This window comes from Cynara cardunculus, assembly GCF_001531365.2.
Source record: "Cynara cardunculus var. scolymus isolate 2C chromosome LG 13, CcrdV1, whole genome shotgun sequence".
Taxonomy (NCBI): domain Eukaryota; kingdom Viridiplantae; phylum Streptophyta; class Magnoliopsida; order Asterales; family Asteraceae; genus Cynara; species Cynara cardunculus.
The window spans coordinates 41,045,834-41,066,666 of record NC_037540.1 but is presented as its reverse complement, the minus strand read 5'-3'; the positions used below and the strand labels follow the sequence as shown (position 1 = coordinate 41,066,666).

At 32.5% G+C, this 20,833-nt stretch overlaps 1 protein-coding gene across 3 annotated transcripts; it reads left to right on the top strand.

The window, feature by feature from the left end:
- Positions 1–8,550: 8,550 nt before the first annotated feature.
- On the top strand, positions 8,551–20,393 carry LOC112524700 (serine/threonine-protein kinase STY46-like). 3 transcript variants are annotated; one of them, XM_025134652.1, is made up of 16 exons: positions 8,551–8,956; positions 9,513–9,627; positions 10,718–10,791; positions 11,006–11,140; positions 12,072–12,126; positions 12,554–12,664; positions 13,764–13,814; positions 15,165–15,334; positions 15,833–15,940; positions 16,149–16,222; positions 16,346–16,521; positions 17,654–17,749; positions 18,194–18,274; positions 18,356–18,409; positions 19,396–19,530; positions 20,096–20,393. In XM_025134652.1, exons 1-16 carry the CDS (start codon positions 8,739–8,741, stop codon positions 20,171–20,173), a joined length of 1,731 nt encoding a protein of 576 aa, XP_024990420.1. In that variant the 5' UTR covers positions 8,551–8,738; the 3' UTR covers positions 20,174–20,393. The 3 variants fall into 3 exon arrangements, with proteins under 3 accessions (XP_024990420.1, XP_024990419.1, XP_024990418.1); XM_025134651.1 differs by having other exon boundaries at positions 15,159–15,334; XM_025134650.1 differs by having other exon boundaries at positions 13,743–13,814; positions 15,159–15,334.
- Positions 20,394–20,833: the final 440 nt, after the last annotated feature.

The following is a 20,833-nucleotide window of genomic DNA, read 5'->3' as shown; positions in this document are numbered from 1 at the left end:
GAGTTAAACGTGTTATTTTTCGACGACGAATAAAAAAATCATATGAAATAAGTTTGGTACGATTAGGTTGATCATGTGAGACCTCTTCCATTTTTCTTTTTTGCATTAAAAAAGAATAATGTATATTATATAGAATTAATAAAATAGATTAGTTTTAAATAACGGACATATTTAAAAAACGGTCTTAGACATGTTTTTCTTGAGTTTGTGCTTCATAATATTGTTTTTAAGCATATCCTTGAGTATCGTATCTTAAAGATACATCTATGAGTTCTCGTTACTTGACCAAATCTACAGTCAATATTTGTTGAGAATTTGTATTTTTCAGTGTGCGCTTATAATGATCAGGTCATTGTCACATCATTTTACACATGTTTAACCCATGTTTGACTTTTGGATCGTTCTGTCATTGCCATTGGTAGAGTAAAAGTTATTGTTCAGCTCAAACATATATTTCAAGCATCCAAACTGTAAAAACCATCTAACTCGGTCATTGATCTGACTTTGTAAGCAGGGACGAGCCCATAAATTTTTTTATACGGTGGCACCATTTGACCATAAGAAAAAATATATAGGAAATTTTTTTCAAACGGTGACAGCGTTTGACTAAGAAAATGACACTAACATGATTCGGAATTGGATGTGGGGTGGAATAAAAGCCTTGTAAACCAACTCTACCAAATAAAATTTGTTCTCATTGTAGTTTCAAAATACATACGGTGACACACAACAAATCAATACGGTTGCACCGTTCACGAAACCTAATTTCTTTAACCTTCGATAGAGAAATAATAGGTGGCACGTGCCACCTATACCACATAGAAGATACTGATTAGCTTTTATTATTTGCTTGTGTTCATTTTTCATTGTATTCAATATAACTTTTTGAGATACTTGTTAACATGTGTTTTAAGCTCGCATGGCGTAGTGCAATTGGTTCCAATATGGTATACTTGCATAAATAGGTAATGGTCGAGTCTAACGGCCTCTGTTGTGAGTTACAATCTTTTGGGGATTACATTTTGCAAGCACTAAATCTTAAGTCAACCATCTAGTAGGCCACCATGTATCGGCTTTACCTCTCACATGAAACTCTTATGACCAACGATGTGAGTTGATTCGAGGGTTGTTGGTTATGAATCTTTCTACAAAAAAAAATGTTCTTTTTAGATTTACTAGAAAAATGTACTGAGATTTTTTATACAACCATACAAAATACGATAAATTATTTTAAACTAAGCATAAAATTCTTAGATTATAGATATTGCACGTGTTTTATATACAAACTGGTTTATCTTTTTTGACAGTTTCAACATTCAAAAATAAGTTATGTTTTAATAATATGTTCATACATATCTTAAATTTTAGAGTAAACTACGTTCTTGGTTTTTTGTTTTCCTGCTACAGTTTGAATCTACAATTTAGTTATTGTGATTTGCAAAAACGCTCATAATTGGTCCCTCATACTAACAATTGTTAACTTTTAACCATTAAGTGACATCTGTCACAATAGCACTGATGGTACTAAGAATATGGTCATCTCGACAATTGTGCCATGCGGTTGTGACATCTGTCACAATAGCACCGATGGTACTAAGAGTATGATCGTCTTAACTATTATGCCACGTGGTTGTGACATATGTCACAATAACATCGGTGTACTGAGAATATGGTCATCTCGACTATTGTGTCACGCAGTTGTAACACCTGTCATGGTAGCAACGGTGATACCGAGTATTTGGTAATCCTGCCGATTGTACCATGCAATAGTGACACTGGCACGGTATACCAACCGGATCTTTGTAAGGTGAAATCCCAAGTCCTATATGTGTTTCAGCATTAGAATAGTTTAATTAAGTATTTTGAAATTATATTATATTGGGTATCATCTTTTAGGTGAGAAACGGGCTCACACGGGTGAAAAACAGGAAAAACTAACGTTACGGGTCATTGATAGTGCTCAGCGATAATGCCATTGTGCACAATAGCATGTCAGGGTCGCCAAGAGAGAAAGGGAGCCTCGGTACAATTCGAGCGATTGTGCCCGACGATAGTGACATGGGCACAATCACACGTCACTATCGTGGGCGACCTACAGTGCTTAAAATCGGGGTTTTCTTCATTTGGCCATAACTTTTTCACTTCTACTCCGTTTTAGGCGATCCAAGTTGCTATGGATCTGTATATCGAAGATATTTAATATAAAAATAATGAGGATTGGAGTTTCCTCAAAGATATAAGGTTTTTATAAGTCGTAAGGTAAGCTTTTGGGGGGTTTTGCACCATATTTAGGGTTTGGTTCACGAATCTAATTTGGGGTTGCTTTGGTGTATGTTGGATTTACTTGTGATCTAGATGAAGGTCCTCGTGATGGATGTTGTGGATCTAAAGCTTTTACCAAAGGAAACTCAAATTGTGGAGTAAAACCTAGATTTAGTCTAAATCTAGCAAGGTGAGTTCGAGTTATTTTGTGAAAACTATATACATGTCAAAATGTGTATTTTGAAGTACTAAAGTATTTTATTTGAAGTTTATCAAATGTGTTGAGTATTTGGCGAAATTTGCATATTTGGTAAATTGGGTTAATAGATCTTGGAAAATGCATATATTTAGGTTTTTGGACATTTTGATTTATATATCTTAAGAATGTGTTCTTCGGATGATTTATCGTACCAATGGAAATTATTTGATATAAATGCATTTTGATGTATCTGGTTTTATAAACTGTCTGGAAAATACATATTTTTGTGTTATGAGGGATTATGGAAAAATAAGAAGATGATTTCATTCGAAAAATGGTTTGTCTCAATCAATTATGGGTCTTTAAGTTAATCATGCCTTTGGAGCATGTGTTTGCATAATTGTTAGGTAAATACGTTTTATTTTATAGTTAATGGAATTGTTGAGTTCTTAGCTCGGTTTTGACTTAGATGAGTCTTTGGGACATTTATCCGGTTTAATTTGCTCTATGTCGAGCTTTCGGAATTATATGCAATTATGACATAATTATATAATATAATACACGTTTTGAGTGCGCTAATCATTCAGTTGGAGTCGTGTAATTTTATGGCTAGAATGCAATGGATCCATAGGCATAGGAGTCAGTTTTATTTGATATGTTTGGGATGATATTCCCCATTTATAACTTGAAATAGGCATTGGGTCTTAATAGGCATAGGAGTCAGTCTTACCAAACGCTAAACATATGTCTTGCCCCCTCCTGTTTTGACCTATCTTGTCTGGATACGAAATACACAATTAACTTTTGAAACATAAAACACTCATGTCTTAAATCAATGAGTATTAATCATATTAATTACCATATATAGGTTCAACCCATGTAGCTATGAATGAATATTACACTTCTCATAAAATACAAAGTATTGATAAATAGCGAGATATATATATATATATATATATATATATATATATTGTAATTTTTGTATGTGTAAAGTTTATTGTCTACGAAATTGACTTCTTGCTGTTCACTTGCAATCCGTGTTGTAGAGAAATGAACCTGGACGCATTCTTTGACAAATTCATAGTTATATGTTGGAAAGTACCAACATTTATATATGGGGATATTTTTTACAAAATCATTATTGGTATTTTGGTCAGATCCTTACATTTTTCATGTGAGATCTTGTGTCCAAGTATTTTATTACAATTTTTTTTAGAAACATAATAAATTTTAAACTAAAAATTAAAAACCAATTAGAAAGTGATCCGAACAGAAGTCGAACCAATAACTCATATGGGAAAAAAGCCATTCAAACTAATTTTGTCAAAGAAAAAAAAAGACATGCAAACCTGAACATAATTGTAGTTTCAGTATATATATGGTTGCTGCAACCAAGTTATGCATAATAAAATGATACAATGAAATCCTTTATAACTCTATAACAGTTAACATTATGACAGAGAAATAAAACAATAACATGTGCCCTTACATGCTATAGAGTGAGTCCAGCCTGATATATGTATATATAGGGAATGGTTCAAACGAGAACACCTTTATTTTACAAGAACGTGAGAATATTTTTTACCATAAACAAAAACATATGATACTATTATTCCAATACATATGATACACATGTGATACTAAATCAGAGGCGTGGACGACTTTTGACGCGATCTAAGTTATGGGCCCAGTCGCCCTTACACCACTAAGCCCCTTACATGTTTTATCACATGTGATAAATGTGTTATTAATGTGATACTATAATTCATCACATGTTATACTAAATCATACACGTATACGACTTTTGGTGCGACCTAAGTCGCAAGGCACGACATTTATACACCACCAAGTTCCCTCAAGTGTATTATCACATGTGATAAAGATGTTCTTGAATTCTCGTAAAATTGAGATGTTTTTGTTTGAACCTCCACCTATATATATAGGGGTGGGTTCAAATAAAAACCACTCAATTTGTAAAAACCGTGAAAACCTCATTCAACCAATCATAATTTTTCATTTTGTTCATTTTTTTGTAATTATGAGAGGTTGATTAACCATTTTTATTGTGGAGNATATGAAACAATTTCATAACCACATATGAAACAACTTCATCAAAAAAAGTGTTATATGAAACAATTTCACAAGATTAACAATTTCATGAAAAAAAATTATAAGATTAACGATAAATGAGAATAGTTTTTACGGTTTTTACAAATTGAAATGGTTTTCATTTGATCGTTCTTTTATATATATATATATATATATATATATATAATTTTAAGAAAGTAAGAAAGAATTGATGTTATGAAAAATAAATACATGAATTAGAAATGGTAAAGCCATCAGAGAATCTATTTCTTGATTTCTTCTAATTTAAAAAATAAAATCAATGGTCTTTTATTATTTTATAATTAAAATATATCTTGTTAAAACATTTAAAAAAATGAACCTATTTACATATATATATTTAATATTTCTAGATATTGTCTGGCCGAACTTAATTTGGGGCCACGTCATAACTTCATGCAACAACTATCTTGACTTGACCTGTCAATGCGGCTGACTCTTGGTGACTCCCAAAAGCCGCTTTTTGTTGCCATGTCATTATCCCACGTGGCGTCCATGCTTTGCCCGCCGCATGCAAACCGTCTACAACCATTTATCAACCTCAAACTTTATTTCATTTCATTTTCTTTTTTTACGGTTAAAAGATTTAAAACAATTAGAATATACTAGAAGGGTATTCGTGCAATACAGCGAGATATATCTTAATCTTAATATTTCATTTTATTTTTTTATCTCAATCGATGTTATAATATGGTCTTATGTGATTTTAAAAAAATGATAATGTTTTTATTTTTGAATAAAATCCAAAGTTGAAGATATCATAAAAATTTGACAAAATTATATTGATATTAGTATCAAATTAACTATCTAAAATTCCTCGATTTTTGTGTAATTTTTTATTTCAATTTTTTAATTATAATTTAATTTAAGTTCAATAACGAAGTAATTTATATTTGGTTTAATAATATAATTTTCTTATAAAGATAATAGTTAATTATTTTTTTACAACTTGATAATTATCTTAATTTTATTTTTAAAATGAGATGTTTATTCTTTATTTGATGTTTATCCGCAGTTAGTTACATGACTATTGAAACATAGAGCTTTAATAAGTTGTACTTATGCATAATTTACTTGTAATCTTGAATTTTAAGTAATATGCATTAATATACAGTACTTCATGCATAAAAAATTATTTTTAAGAGTTTTTGTTAAATGCTTTATAATATAGTATAGATTAATTTGTTACCAATTTAATACGTACCACAACTTATTCGATGAATTATATATGATTGTTTAATAGTATTTTAATAATATAGAAAGTGAGTTATTTAGTAAGATTCAAAAGAGAGGCTTAGGGAACGTTTGGTTCGTAAAATTCCAACGAAACTTAAAAGAATTGGAATGATCAATTTCATTGACTAAATTCTATTAGAGTGTTAGGATTCACAATGGAATATAATTGAATTCCACCATTCATAAATTTGGTCATTCCATTACAAATTTACAATTGAGAAGAAATTCAATTTCATTTCATCACATTTTCTAAAAAATTCAAAATTATTCTTATAATCCCTACTTGATTTGAATCACCACCGACTATCGCCGACCACCATTGGTATGAACCACTGTCAACCACCACCGATCGGAACCACCGTCGACCACCATCGATATAAACTACCACCATTTGAATGACTGCTAATCATCGACGATGTGAACCACAGTAGTTGGATTTTGGTTTCAATATTAAAAAAAAAGTTTTTGGTCATTTATCAATATTTCATTATAATTCTAAAGTTACACTATATGAACCAAACAAACATATTTTAATTCTTTCAACTATTACATTCCATGTCTGTCAATCAAACAAGTGGTCAAACATGATAATATTTTATTTCAATTCTTTCAAAGTCAAATTTATTTGACATGTTCTATTCTATCAAATAACATTCTACAAACCAAACACCCCCTTATAATCATGCAGAAAATCAAATTTTTCCTGAGTCTGTCCTTCCCAATTAAAAAAATATACTTATTTAATATATTAAAAAACCCTCCCAAATAAAACTCTTCTCAATTTATACAAACATGTTGATCCACATAGTGTTTTTTATGCATACAAGACTTAATAGTCTCATTAAGAGGCAACCTCTGAATCGTTAAGAGGTGAATCTTGTTTGACAAAAAAAGTATGTCTCTTAATGATATCAAAATTATCTAAATAATTATGCATTTTGGTCCTCCATTAGCTATTCAGCGCTTTAATTTCGTTGTAAACAATTACCAAACAATTATATTTCATTTTACACTATATCATGAAAGTCTCTTAATCATTTTAACCACTTAATCATTTTGTACTAAACCATCCAACAACTATCAAACAACCCCTCAAAGAAAACCTAACTACACATAAGAAAATATGTTTGACTTTAGCAATTCTGACATTAATTATATGTTATAATTTAATATATTGGTTGGCTTGGTGAGGGTGATGGTCATGCCGAAGCTCTTTCATTGTCCTTCTTTTTTGCCTTTCAAAAAAAATTATATGCTATAATTCTTCTAAATAAATTTTCAAAAATTAAAGTCTCTAAAAAATTATATCCTACTTCAACACATACTTTAATTTAGTAATTTTAATATTAATTATACTATTAAAATATTGTTATAAATTAATCATCCTAATACACTTTTAAATAAATTTATAAAAAATAATTAAGCTTGTAAAACAATAAAAATAATATCTCTTTAATCAATATTAACTTTTACAGATTTCTTCAAATTTAAAGATTTCCATACATCTTTTATCGCTTCTTTTGAATTTTATTGAATACTTAATTAAAACTTATACAAATTCAATTTGAATTTTTATTGAACATTTGATAGCCATATTTGTACTTAATTTATCACTAATAAGAGGCTGTTTTGGTAGTTGTTGAATGGTTTTGTAAAATAATCATTAAATGGTCAGAATAATTAAGAGGTTCTCATGATATAGTGCAAAATGAAATATAATTGTTTGGTAATTGTTTACAATGAAATTAGGGCTCTTAATGGTTAAGGGAGACACAAGATATAAAATCATTCAAAAAGTTTTAGAACCATTAAGAGACAGATTTTTTTTTGCCAAACAAGACACTTTTTAACTATTCAGAGATTGTTTCTTACTAGAATTATTAAGAGATAAACAAATAACCCCTAAAAATATAAAAAATTATCCCGATGTCGATCTTATTTTATTAAATATAATTTTAATAAATCTTTTATCACATCCCCCGCCCCCAACGGACACCGCCTGCATTTCACACCTCTCCCGTGAAAGGAAACTGCTTTCCATTACCTACAATATTCAAGTTTTTATAGCACCCAGAGTCAAACACCTACACTTTTTACAAAACGACGACACATGAATAATTTTCGAGAAATTGATTCAAATATTCAATTTTTGCGAAATAATAATTTGTTTTTATAAATTTTATTTTTTATTAGGACATTGTATTTTCAAAAATTTACCCGTTATAACATTGAATAACCTAAATTAAATTTACCTATTATACCAGTTTTTTTTGCTACCTCATCATCTACGTAGACTGTCTACATATACAATAGTGCTGACATGACTTTTCTTATTATAATATTATACTTTTAAAATTACTTTATAAATTTTTATATAGAATAAATTTCACATAAAAATTCAAATTTCTATCTAAACTTTAATTACTTTAAGAAGATGGTTTTGAAAAATGGATTTTGGGTTTTGTTGGAATTTCCTATAATTTTCATCAACTTTTGCATAAAACGATGTAGTATTGCATTAAAACACCCCCGCCGTTACGATGCTTGATATCAATATATATATATAGTTATCCACTAAATAGTCAAATCCATTACAAAAATATAAAATAGTATATCCATAATTAGATTCCGCTAAACGACACCGTATCAGAACAAAAGAGAAAAGATATAAGAATTCCACCGCACAAATACTATACATATACAGAGAAGCCGAGAAGCGAAGAGAGAGAGAGAGAGAGAGAGGCATGAATATGCACACACGTATACACAAAGCGGAAGGCATACTGCGGATCAGATTTCAATAAATGTGTTCTTGAATCTTCCGTTTTAGTGATTTGATCGGATCTCAAGAGATTTTTGGAGTTTTTGTTGTTTATTTTGATTTACGGCGACAATATATATTGATCTTGTGGCAATGGTGACGGTGGATAATGAGAGTTGTGGTAGTATGAGTATGGAATCGATGCGGTCGTTCACGGCGGCGAATAATGGTAACAGTAATCGGCATCAGATACAAAAGCTAGAGGTTTACAATGAGATTCTTCGGCGACTCAAAGAATCCAACAATGGTGAAGCTAAAAAACCTGGTTTTGATGATGAGCTCTTGGCTCACTTCAATCGTCTACCGACCAGGTATATGTAAAAACTATTATTCTTCTTCTTTACTAAATAACCCTAGCCCTCACGTTTTGAAAACCAATTTTGGGAAAAAAAACCACTCACGATCAGAACATGGATTACAGATCATGCTTATTACGTATATGTGTGTGTCTTTGTTTTTGTAAGTTAGGCATGTTATTGTTTGCAATTTTTTAATGCTTTTAATGTCCATTGGATTAAGGCGGAATTAACATGTCCACTTTGGTGTTGAAGAAGGCAACTTTTGGATTCAATGCACTCAACATATTTTTATATGTTAGTGGACCATGAACGATCATTGGTTTATGTTTGTTTAATATTTGTACAATTGTATATAAACTTCATATTATTATATAATATTTAATTTGTTGTGTTTGTGTGTTTACTATATGTTTAGCTTGCATAATTCTTTGTTTTCTTTAACTTTTCCTTTGAATACTCAATTTTCTTTTCCTTTGGTGGTTTGGAAATTAAAGTTGAAATGTCAAAAGTGTTTGGTAGACTCTCACTGCTCATTTATATCTCGTGAATTTGCTATACTGCATTGAAGGTATGCATTTGATGTAAATGTGGAAAGGGCAGAAGATGTTCTCATGCACAAGCGCCTGTTGAATCTAGCACATGATCCTTCTAATGGGATTGTATTTGAGGTCCGGCTGGTACAGGTCTGTTTATTTAACAATACTTCTAACACTAACCTCTTGGTTTATTTATTACTGTAGCCATGGTTTGCTTTTGCTTTTGCTTGATACAATTCTTGCTCCTTCCGTACCAAAAAGTAATCCTGGATTGAGTTTGTTGTCAAGCTCACCAATTTCTGTAAAAACATAAATCATGTGGTTTTACTGTCTTACATAGTTTACTGAACTTTCCTCTCTTCTAAAAATTGAATAAATTTACTTCCTTTGTAAGTCAAAACGATGTTTAGTTTCAGTCACAAAGCCCAAACCAGGATTTCAGGTTGAAATGGATGTAGTGATTCATAATTGGTTCCTTGACATGACTAAACTTAATACAATAGCAAAGATGTGAGAGAAGTTTCCTTCTAAGTTCTACATAGATGGTGTGTCTGACACCTTAATTTGTGACATTGCAATAAAGCCTTGTAAAAAGTTAAATCTTCAGGGAAGTCCAAAACTGCAAAGCACATTTGGTACATGGAACATTATCTCTATCTGTAATATCTGCATGTGCATGTGCTATGCCCGTATATGCAATGTTTCAGTGCAGACAAAGTTCATTTTTGGATAATATGAAGTTGGTTGGCCTTCTGTTAACATTTTTCATGTTGGGTCAGTCTTCTATAGGTCACCATCATTAGCCTTCTTACGGTTGTTGACCATTTTATGACATTTTTACCATGGTTAAGTTTACTAAGTGAAAGTGGTGGCCCCTGCAAGAGCTTGCATTATTGATTCGACTATGTCATATAATAAAGTGCAAAAAATATCTATTTGACATGATTCCCACTGTGTGTATAATTTTGTAGAAGTTATCTTGCTATTGGTTTAAGGTTTTGTAAATCAAATAACCTGAAATCTCCGCAGATCTCTCAAATATTTTGACTCAGACAGACAGTTATGTATTTTGTTTAATATCTATACACGTTTTTTTTAATTTCATTGCACCAAGGTATCTTCTTTTCTTCTTGTTGCCTGTATAGGTTAGTTTTTGTTGAATATTATATAATCTTTGTTATTTTAATTAACTTTTTGGTTGGTATAGCAGGTCTAAATTGTATTGCTTCTAACGCAGGTTTCTCCACTGGCTGAGAGTAACTCGGATGATTTAGGCGGTTGCAGCTCACCTGGGAAGCCAATAGCCCAAAGGTACGACTTTAGATGCCTGCACACTATAACCCTCCAACATATAGTATTTTCTTAGCTTATCAAAGTCGTATACTCGTATGTGAGTGTCACTAATCAGTTTTTAATTTCCTCATGCAGGCCCTTCTTAAATTTCTTTACTATTAGTTTTCTTGTTCATTTCTGTCTTTGATTTCGGGTTCTTCAACTTTGTGAATTGATGATCAACTTTTGACAGCATTCATCCACCACCTGCCTTTGGGTCATCACCTAATCTTGAAGCCCTTGCTCTTGAATCCCTTGCACTTGAAGCAAAGGAGTCACTAACTCGGAATGGGAATGGTGCTGTAAATAGCCACACAAACCTTCCCTGGTATTTTAATTACTTATGCTGATTTTTCGTATATTTGCAACTGTTTTGGTCATGGGAAAAGTAGTAATAACAGGAAGGCAGTGAAAAGCACAAGTCTTTTCCTTGTAGGTCTTTTTACTTGGCCGATTCATTAGTTGTAATAAGTCTACATATGAATCACTTCGGTCTTTTTCTTTAAAGGAGTATAGATTTGAATTTCTTTTGTAGGCCTTTTTATAGATCAATTCAGTTGCCTTACATTACATATTATCTTGTGGTAGTTATTTGTATGCTTATATTTTAACTTCCTGTGGTCTGATCTAGACAATATTTTTCTTTCTTTCATGGATAATTACCCTCTTATTAAACTGGAAGAATCTTCATGTATGTACATATGAGATGTCAGATTTAACTAATTAGTGAAGGAACAACCAGACTGTATAGTAAATATTTCGAATGCCTTTATGCTTCTCCGACCTTTCTTGTTAAAACTCTAATTATTTTCATGTTTATGATTAAAAGCATTCAGTCCTGGAAGAAATTATATTTACTGCTGAAAGTGTTTCAATTCTACCAGTCGTATGTCTTAGGTTTACAATGCACATGTGTGTGTGTGTGTATATATATATATATATATATCTAGCAAAATAAAATAACAAACTCCTATTTTTTTAGTAATAAAACTATAATTAAAGTTGGCTTGCATAGCGGGTTGGATATCCAGGTTAATAAAAAAAACCTATAACTGAAGTTGACTGAACTTATTCATTTTGAATAATTCAACAATGATCATATACATGCTTTCATTTGGTTAGGTGTTAACATTCTTAAGATTCAATTAGATTCTTGCTTGTGATTATAAATGGATAATGTAGTTAATTAACATTCATTATTTTATGATCACCATGTTAATTAATGGACAGCTTACAAATTGTTATTGATAATTATACAGGCCAATGCATGAAATTACCTTTTCAACAGATGACAAACCAAAGCTTCTAAGTCAGGTACTTATTTGTTCTGCTAACAATAAGTTGATCCACATATGGACCGTGGAGTTTTCATTTTTCAAATGATCCTAACATCTTTATTGGAGAGCACTCCTGTTTGTACATTTCTCCATTGGTGGATATTTCTACAAGTTGGCATGCTCTTTTCACTAATTTGCTTCTTCACAGAAGCTTTTTGTTCCTTTGTTGCTTTATTCAAGAAGAGGAACTGCAAATATATGCATGGCTTATTTTGGCAAAATTTAGCTAGAGAATTGATTGCCATTTTGAAAACACACTCTAGTTGTAGCCAAGGCATGAGAATAAGGCGAGTAGATAAGAACTTGATGTTGTATTTGTGCAAAGAGTGATTTAAATCTTTAGGGGGGATTCTTTTGGAGTCATTCTTTGCACTTAACGTATATTTGGTGTACAAAAATTGCAGTTAACATGTTTACTGGCTGAAGTAGGACTGAACATCCAGGAAGCACATGCTTTTTCTACAGTAGATCGCTACTCGTTAGATGTGTTTGTTGTTGATGGTTGGCCATATGAGGTATCTTAGTCTGCTCCAAATTTTATTACATATATAGTTAGTTGCAAGTGGAGGTAAGATTAGACATGTATTTGCTGTCCATATTCTGGCATGTGCTAATCATGTTCTTCTCTATCACGTATCTTGGTCTGACTTGGTATTGAACTGGTAATGTATTGAATTATATTTTTATTTTAAATTACTTGATTTTATTGGGTCACAATGTGTTAAAAAAAGGTCATAAGTTTTTATATGAGGGTACCTTTCATATAGTTTACGAAGATAATGATTTTTATGCTCCAAGGTTTTGACCCAAAATAATTTCCAGTTTGGCATTTAATTTCAAATCATGACACTTTAGAAAATGTTAGAATATTTATTACATACTGAAAGTCAGCTGAGCTATCATCTATGCTGTTAATTGTGGCGTTATTGCATTGCAATAGCGGATTGTGAACTAAGATAAAATTGCGGTGGTCAAATTGCGGTGAAAATTGTGTTTCCAATATTAGCGGCGCAATTGAACGATATTTGACCGAGTATTTGAGGTGAAATTGTGGACCTATATTCCGCTATTTTTGCTTGGGTCTCTTTAGAACTATTTGACTCGGATGCTGAATCTATTGCTTGCGATTAGCATGCTTATTGACATTTTTCCTATTTTGTTTTGTGAAACTTGTTTAAGTTGATGTTTTGATGTTGAAACTATATTTTTAATTAATGCATATGATATGTTTATGTATGCATACATATATATATATATATATATATATATATATATGTATGTATAATTCTAAGAAATACCACCGCCATAACCGCCATTTCAAATATCGGTCCTGACCGCAATTTTGCTTTTTCACCGCTATAACAGCATAGGCTACCATTTCTACATATTTTTCTGTCATATGCTCCACAAACAGTTTCTTCATTCAAAGTAATTTGTATTCAACTTTCTTTGATGCCTATGTGGAAACTAGTTTCAGACCTGACCTATAATATATGATATTATGATGATTAAGATCTTTTCCGGAACACCTAGGTCAAGCTCGGCTATGTGCTTTTAGGAGCTATAATGTATAGGCTGTTGTTTTTATGGAAGTTTTTGTACACATATTTTCAGGAAATTGAACAGCTCCGAGATGCATTGGAAAGAAAACTTTTTAAGCTTGAGGTATGTACTGATATCATATGTCTATGAGATTCATACATTTGATTTTTTTTTGCTGCACTCCAATTGATTACAGTATGTTACAAGTATTCAAGTTGACATAGTGGTAGCTCCCATGATCTCCTATGAAGCAAGAACCTAAATGTAGTCATGGGTGGATCTATGTAGCCCTCTGGTATGCACATGCATACCTAGAAAAGATTGTAGTGTTTTTCTGTGTAAAAAAGATTTTTATTGTAGTGCATCTAAAAAAATTGTGATAGTAATACATACCCAAATTACACACAAATTCGATATATGTAACTTGAGATGATTAACTTGATTCCCAATGTTGTTGCTCAGAAGCTTTACTGCTCCTGTATCTTATGTGGTCTGAACCTGCTAGAGTGGTTGCTACTAGTTAACAGTTTGTGCATTTTATGAACTTCCCCCTTTGGGCAATCCAGTTATGCAAGGCAAAACGAAAAGCTTTTGTTAATCTAAGTGAATGAGATTGTAATTGTATGAATAAGTTTATTTTGTTTGTCTTCTGTGGTAATTGTGATCTTTCAGGACTCGATTATGACATCAGCTTTATGTCATTATCAAATAGATCACACAAAAAAAATATGGACATAGACTGGTGAAGAGGGGTTTAGAGTTATGGTTGAAATAGGCCCCCCGAAAGGCAGATAGGAGTGCGGTTCGTTCCATAAATTCCTACCTCTCTATTTACCTCTGAGATGTTTGGATTTTTCAAACTCCATGGCTCAATCCAATTAAGTCCGTAGCGTCTACCAATTTCACCATATCCCCCTTTTTGACATAAGATACACATCCACATAGTGAAGAACCCGTGTGCTGAAGCTGAGAGATTTTAATGCGTGGAGTAGTATCAACTAAGATCAAAGCTTTTCAAAAACAGTTGCATCAAGTTTTTGAAATCTGCATTGAATAAGTGTAATGTGGTATTTATTGGCTCTGCTGCTGGATTTCAAACTGAAAATCTAAGCGTGCAAAAGATTTTCAAACTAAATGAATATGTTTGCACTTCATGGGGTGTACTGGATTGTATGACAACTTTCTGATTTGCATGTTATTGCTAACACGCTGCATTTTTTGGTTCTCCCCTCTTTAAATAACTTTTTGTTACAAGTATATCTGAAAGTTCAGGTTCTCACATTGGGATTTGATGGCAAATACTTGGCATTACAATTTATCTGGATGTACACCAGTTATGTCTTTATTTAGAGTGTATTTGTGTCTGCAACCCTTGATATGGTTGCTTATAAAAACATATTTTCTTTATGCCATTTTTCTGTAACTACACCATTCTTGGATGTTAACTAGGTTTGCGTCTCTGTGCAGAAACAGTCTTGGTCAGATCAGTGTTCATCATCTCCTGTGAGTGAGCAAGACCAAGCAGGAAAAAATTGCCATGTTGATCACTTAAGAATACCTAATGATGGGATAGATGTATGGGAAATTGATCCTCAGTTTTTGACACTTGACCACAAAGTTGCATCTGGATCTTATGGCGACCTGTAAGTCTTCTATGACTGAATACTCCCTCCTCCCAAATCAAATCAAGCTTTTGATTTGTCCCAAATTAAAAGAGCCTTTTGATTTTTCTGTTTATAAGCAACATATGCATCTTTTTTTACTGTTCTAATAAAAGAACTACACTTTGCTCTTTTTGGATAAATAGGTTCACATATACATCAACTTTAGCTAATTAAATGAAATTTGGTCAACACTTGCTTACATCAAACTCTACACTTAATGGTTCAAATATTCTACAAAATCGAAAATCCTTACAGAATTTTTCACCTAGACACATGATGACGATAAATTTCAACTTCACAAATAGTATATAAATAGTGAGATACATATTGAAATAATAAGCAGTTATCTTAATTTTTGTGTTGAGCAAAAAGGTTTTTTTTTATATTTTGGGATGGAGGACTATATGTTAGTCACTGTTTTTGGATCTGGATCATATGGGGATCTGAACTTCACATTTTGTCTTTGTGTTAATTTAGATATAAAGGTACATATCGTAGTCAAGAAGTGGCTATCAAGGTGCTCAAAGCCGAACGCATAGATACAGATATGCAGAAGGAGTTTGCGCAAGAAGTTTATATCATGAGGTTTGTCATTAATTACCATTGGATGCATCAATTCGACTGCAGAGCTGTAAATATAAATGAATGTTATTGTATCCAAATTTTACAACTTCCTTCTTATAATTCTTTAAGACATACCAAGCTTTACTAGTTAACAACTTCTGTATTCACTGGACAGGATCCCTCAAATGTTCTTTTCAATTTATTATGTACTTCTATTGGTTATATGCAGGAAAATCCGACATAAGAATGTTGTGCAGTTTATAGGAGCATGTACCAAGCCTTCAAGCTTGTGCATTGTAACGGGTACGTTTTAATTGCTATTTGATATAGTGTCAAAAATGTGATGAAGGATTTGGATTTTTATATTTGTCTTTTCATGGGTACGTTTTTGGTAATTTAGTTGGTTTTTGCTTTCATGCAACTCAGAATTCATGAGTGGCGGAAGCGTGTATGATTATTTGCACAAACAAAAGGGTACATTTAAGCTTCCAATATTGCTCAAGGTTGCAATTGATATATCAAGGGGGATGGACTACCTGCACCAGAATAATATAATACACAGGGACCTGAAGGCTGCAAATCTTCTGATGGATGAAAATGATGTAAGATGCTTATCTTTTCTGCATTTTTATTATAGAAGTATTCTTCTTTAACAACAGAATAGTTCTTGGCTTGAAGCTAATAGAAATTAAACAAATAGGACTAAGTTACAGGATGGGCCTGGACATTTTTGCATCATAAGGAACATGCTAAAGGATTTTTATATTCTCGTATCACTTCCGGATCTTTCATAAGATAGATTAAAGTAAGTGGTTATGTTTATGTGTACCACCAGGGTCATGTAGATGTCTACACCAATCAGATTCACCTATGTCTTAATAAATTCAAAATGAGCCATGGGCATCCATATAATGATCATGGACACTGAGGTCGTACAGGGGCCAAATTCGTTTTTTATTGGTTTCTTGCATGGACAGTTATCTTCCATAATTACCTAGTGAAATAGGTCTATCACAAGGCCAACAAATATGACCAATGATCATGTTCAAGTTTGTATCCATTTGTGTCATCCATTAGGTTCTCCCAAGAAACAATATCAACCATTCAATTCTTTTATTTAAAGTTGAGGTTAATGGTCAACAGAGTTTCTCAAAAGAATAAAATAAAGTAAAACATCTATGATATATTTCATTTGAAACATATAATCTTTAAGAGGTACTACCTATTAGGGCCTTGGGTGTTAAAAGCTAGGTAGCGTATGAGCCTGGGACCTTTTCATGTATGATCGAACATGATCTTTTTACTTGTGATGGGCCTCAAAGAAATAACGAGTCCACACTGTAGGATTGAATCTTTAAAGAAATTGTGCAATTTCTTCATTTCTGTCTCAAACTTCATGCCAACACTAAACTTAACAAACGTGCTTGAATTCATAAAAAAATGCTATGATCAGGCCATACTGGTGTATGTTTGACCAAAAAGTTACACCACCACTGGTTATGTTGAAAGAAAATAGGATAGACTAGAATTATATGTGTATAGATGTTTCTTTCTATGCCTCAGGTGACTCCAGTCATCATCTATTCTTTTCATCTTAATCATGGTTTTACTTGTATTGCCTCAAGGCATAAAAAAGTTGTTCAATGTAAGATCAAGTCAATCTATGGAAAATAACAGTTTCAGATTATTGTTCATGATGCTCAGCCAAAAATCTATTCGATGTTTCTTATTCAGGTCGTTAAGGTAGCTGATTTTGGTGTTGCAAGAGTGAAGGCACAGACTGGTGTCATGACAGCAGAAACTGGGACATATCGATGGATGGCTCCTGAGGTGCGTTCTTGATACCAGGCTTTATATATGATGCAATGTTTATGATCTTTTGCTCCATTAACGTTAAATGTATGCATTCTGAAACTACATTTTTGGTCACACACTCACACAACTTCTTTCCTTGCATAAAAAGGACTCCTGTCCTGCTTATTGTTCAAGAAACTATTAATTAAATGTCTAAAATACTCTTTGTTGATGACAGAATTATTTATCCAAATAATATTACCAAGTCTTTGTGATTGTTACTGTGAGAATATGTGGAATCTCATTAGATTACCCTCCAAAAGAGCGCATGAGGAGAGAATGGGGGTTCCAACATATAATGAAGAGAAAGTGTTCAGGCTTAGCCGACGTGGGACTCTAATTACCATGTGCATATAGGTTATTGGCTTATAGATGATGTTGGCTTTCTCTTATGACACTTTTCTTGTTTTCATCGTGAAGGTTATTGAACACAAGCCCTATGATCACAAGGCCGACGTTTTCAGTTTTGGGGTGGTTTTATGGGAGTTACTAACCGGAAAGGTATATTTTGGTCGTTAAACATTGATTTTGGTCTATTTTAAGTACATTAATACTCATATTCTTGTATATTTGCTTGTCCAGCTTCCATACGAGTACTTGACCCCAGTACAGGCAGCCATTGGAGTGGTTCAGAAGGTAAGACATCATTTATTTTATTTGTTATGCACTTATAATTCCTGTATGTCATGAAATTCAGTGTTTGTCTGACCACATGGTAAAATGTAGGACAAAATGCAACAAAGTTTGCCTTGGTTCCTATTTAGTCTAACAATTTGATGAACTGGATGTCAAGTTTATTGTCCCCTTTGTTGTATTCACAAATGAGTATCTACGTCATCAGATATTACAAGTTCAACATATTACCGGTCAAAATGGGTAAAAATAGGAAAATTGGAAGTTTGTTACATAGATAGAGAAAAAAAATTATTCTTTGCAGTAAATACGAACTAAACCATACTTTGTTTGCATTTTTGAAGCATTTTGCATTAAAATGTACTCTTCAATCACAATAAAAGATGGAATTATATGAACTTACAAATGAAGATTAGGGGCGGACCCACCATATTGGATACGGTGGCACGAGCCACTGTTTCGTTCCTCCATCATAGTGTAAAAAATTATAGTGGTGAAAAGTGTCATCATATCAAATTTGTTGTGTGCCACCATATATATTTAAAACTACAATGAAAACACAAGTTTCTCTTGGTAAAGTTTGTTTGCAACGCTTTTCTTCCAGCCCAGACCCAAGTTCAAATCCTGTTAGTGTCATTTTTTTTAGTTTTAGCTTTTAAATTTTGATTCACTTTATGTTTCTAAAAAAATCGCAATAAAAGACTCGAACGCAAGACCTCACATATGAAAAGCAATGAACTGACCATCAACCAATGATGATTTTGTGAAAAATATCCATATGTCTGTTTCTCATAGTCTGGGAAATGCTTCAATTCTAGTGGGACACACACCGGAATGAAATTATTATTATTATTATTATTATTATTATTATTATTATTATTATTATTATTATTATTATTATTATTATTATTTTTGTTCCAATTTCGTGGGATGGAGGGAGTATGTTTTATGTTTACAGAGAGAATCTAACAGCTATTCCAATCTTTCAGAACTTAAGACCTACTATCCCAAAGAACACACAGCCAAAGCTTACCGAGCTGCTTGGGAGATGCTGGCAGAAAGACCCAAGCTTAAGACCTGACTTCACTGAGATCATTGATATTCTGAAGAAAATCAGTAGCCAGGTACGAGACGAATCTTAGTTCATCTGTGCTTAATATTTCCTTCTACCCTGTGTCATCCCAAGTTTTATGGCAAAGAATGCATGTTATTATTTAATGGTAATTTGATCCAACTGTCCATATAAAGTGACCCAAAGGGTGATAAGAAACCAAGCAAAACAAGCACAGTATATCCCATCTGGAGGTGGAGTCTGGTTTTAGAGTGCGATTGGTACAATAGACATGACATAATAGAACATAGATCACTATTCCACGCTTGATAGAACTTTTATGTGAAACATACAAAAACAAAGTGGAACATGCGTGTTCCCACCTCACCCCATGAAACGAGATGGAACAGATCTATAATTTACCAATATAACTTTAAAATAAAACATAATTCTTTTCTTAAACATCAAATGCGTCTTCCTTCTTTGCATTTTATTTCATTTTTAAAAAAATTATTTATTTTATTTTTTGTTCTTTAAACTTCACTGTCCTCAAATTGTGATAGAACTTTGTTTGTTTGTTTGGTTTGGTTTATTTAGAACACCTAAACCAAATGTCATCTCTTGGTTACTTTTTCCAGATCGAAAACACGGAGGACCGTAGGACGGAGAAGGGGTCCGGCCGATTCATGTCGCTGCTTAGACGCGGGCATCATTGAACTGAAAGCTTGGTAATTTATTCAGTTCCTAAAATGGCAGCAAGTGTATAGTAGTACTCTTATTCTATTTTCACTTCGATTTCCGGAGTACAAATTGGAATTTTTCTTAGAAAAATGTACAATCATCCAGTTGGAATGTAGGAACCAAGGTTTCAACTATTTTTTTGGAACCTTTATGTTTTTACTTACATTTTTGGTACAAATCCTGAATTTTTGGTAACGAGGTTGGGATATAAATTTATAAATTTTAGGGATCGAAAGTAGAAAAATCGAATTTTGAAAATTTATGGGTTCAGCTGACCCTCGATTCTTGGACGTAGATCCACCTTCATTATGTAAGCCATTTTGCAACAAGGGTAGAGATCGCATCGTGGTCGGGGTTACCTGGATCGCAATCTTTATCCCCATCTTTGATCGGCTTGATCCCTGGTCAGTGGAGGATTCAGAATTTTTTTTAAAGTAGGGGCACACTTAGGGGTATAGTCGTGTAGAAAAATAATTCAAAATCAAATAATTCTTCTGGATGAAAACGGTTTTGGATTTTCCTTTTTGGCTTAAACGGTTCAGTTAACCGAATAAAGATAAATTATTCAAGTCGATTTTCAGATGACGTTTTACTAATTCATCGAGTTGTATAATTTTTATATTTTATATTTCGAA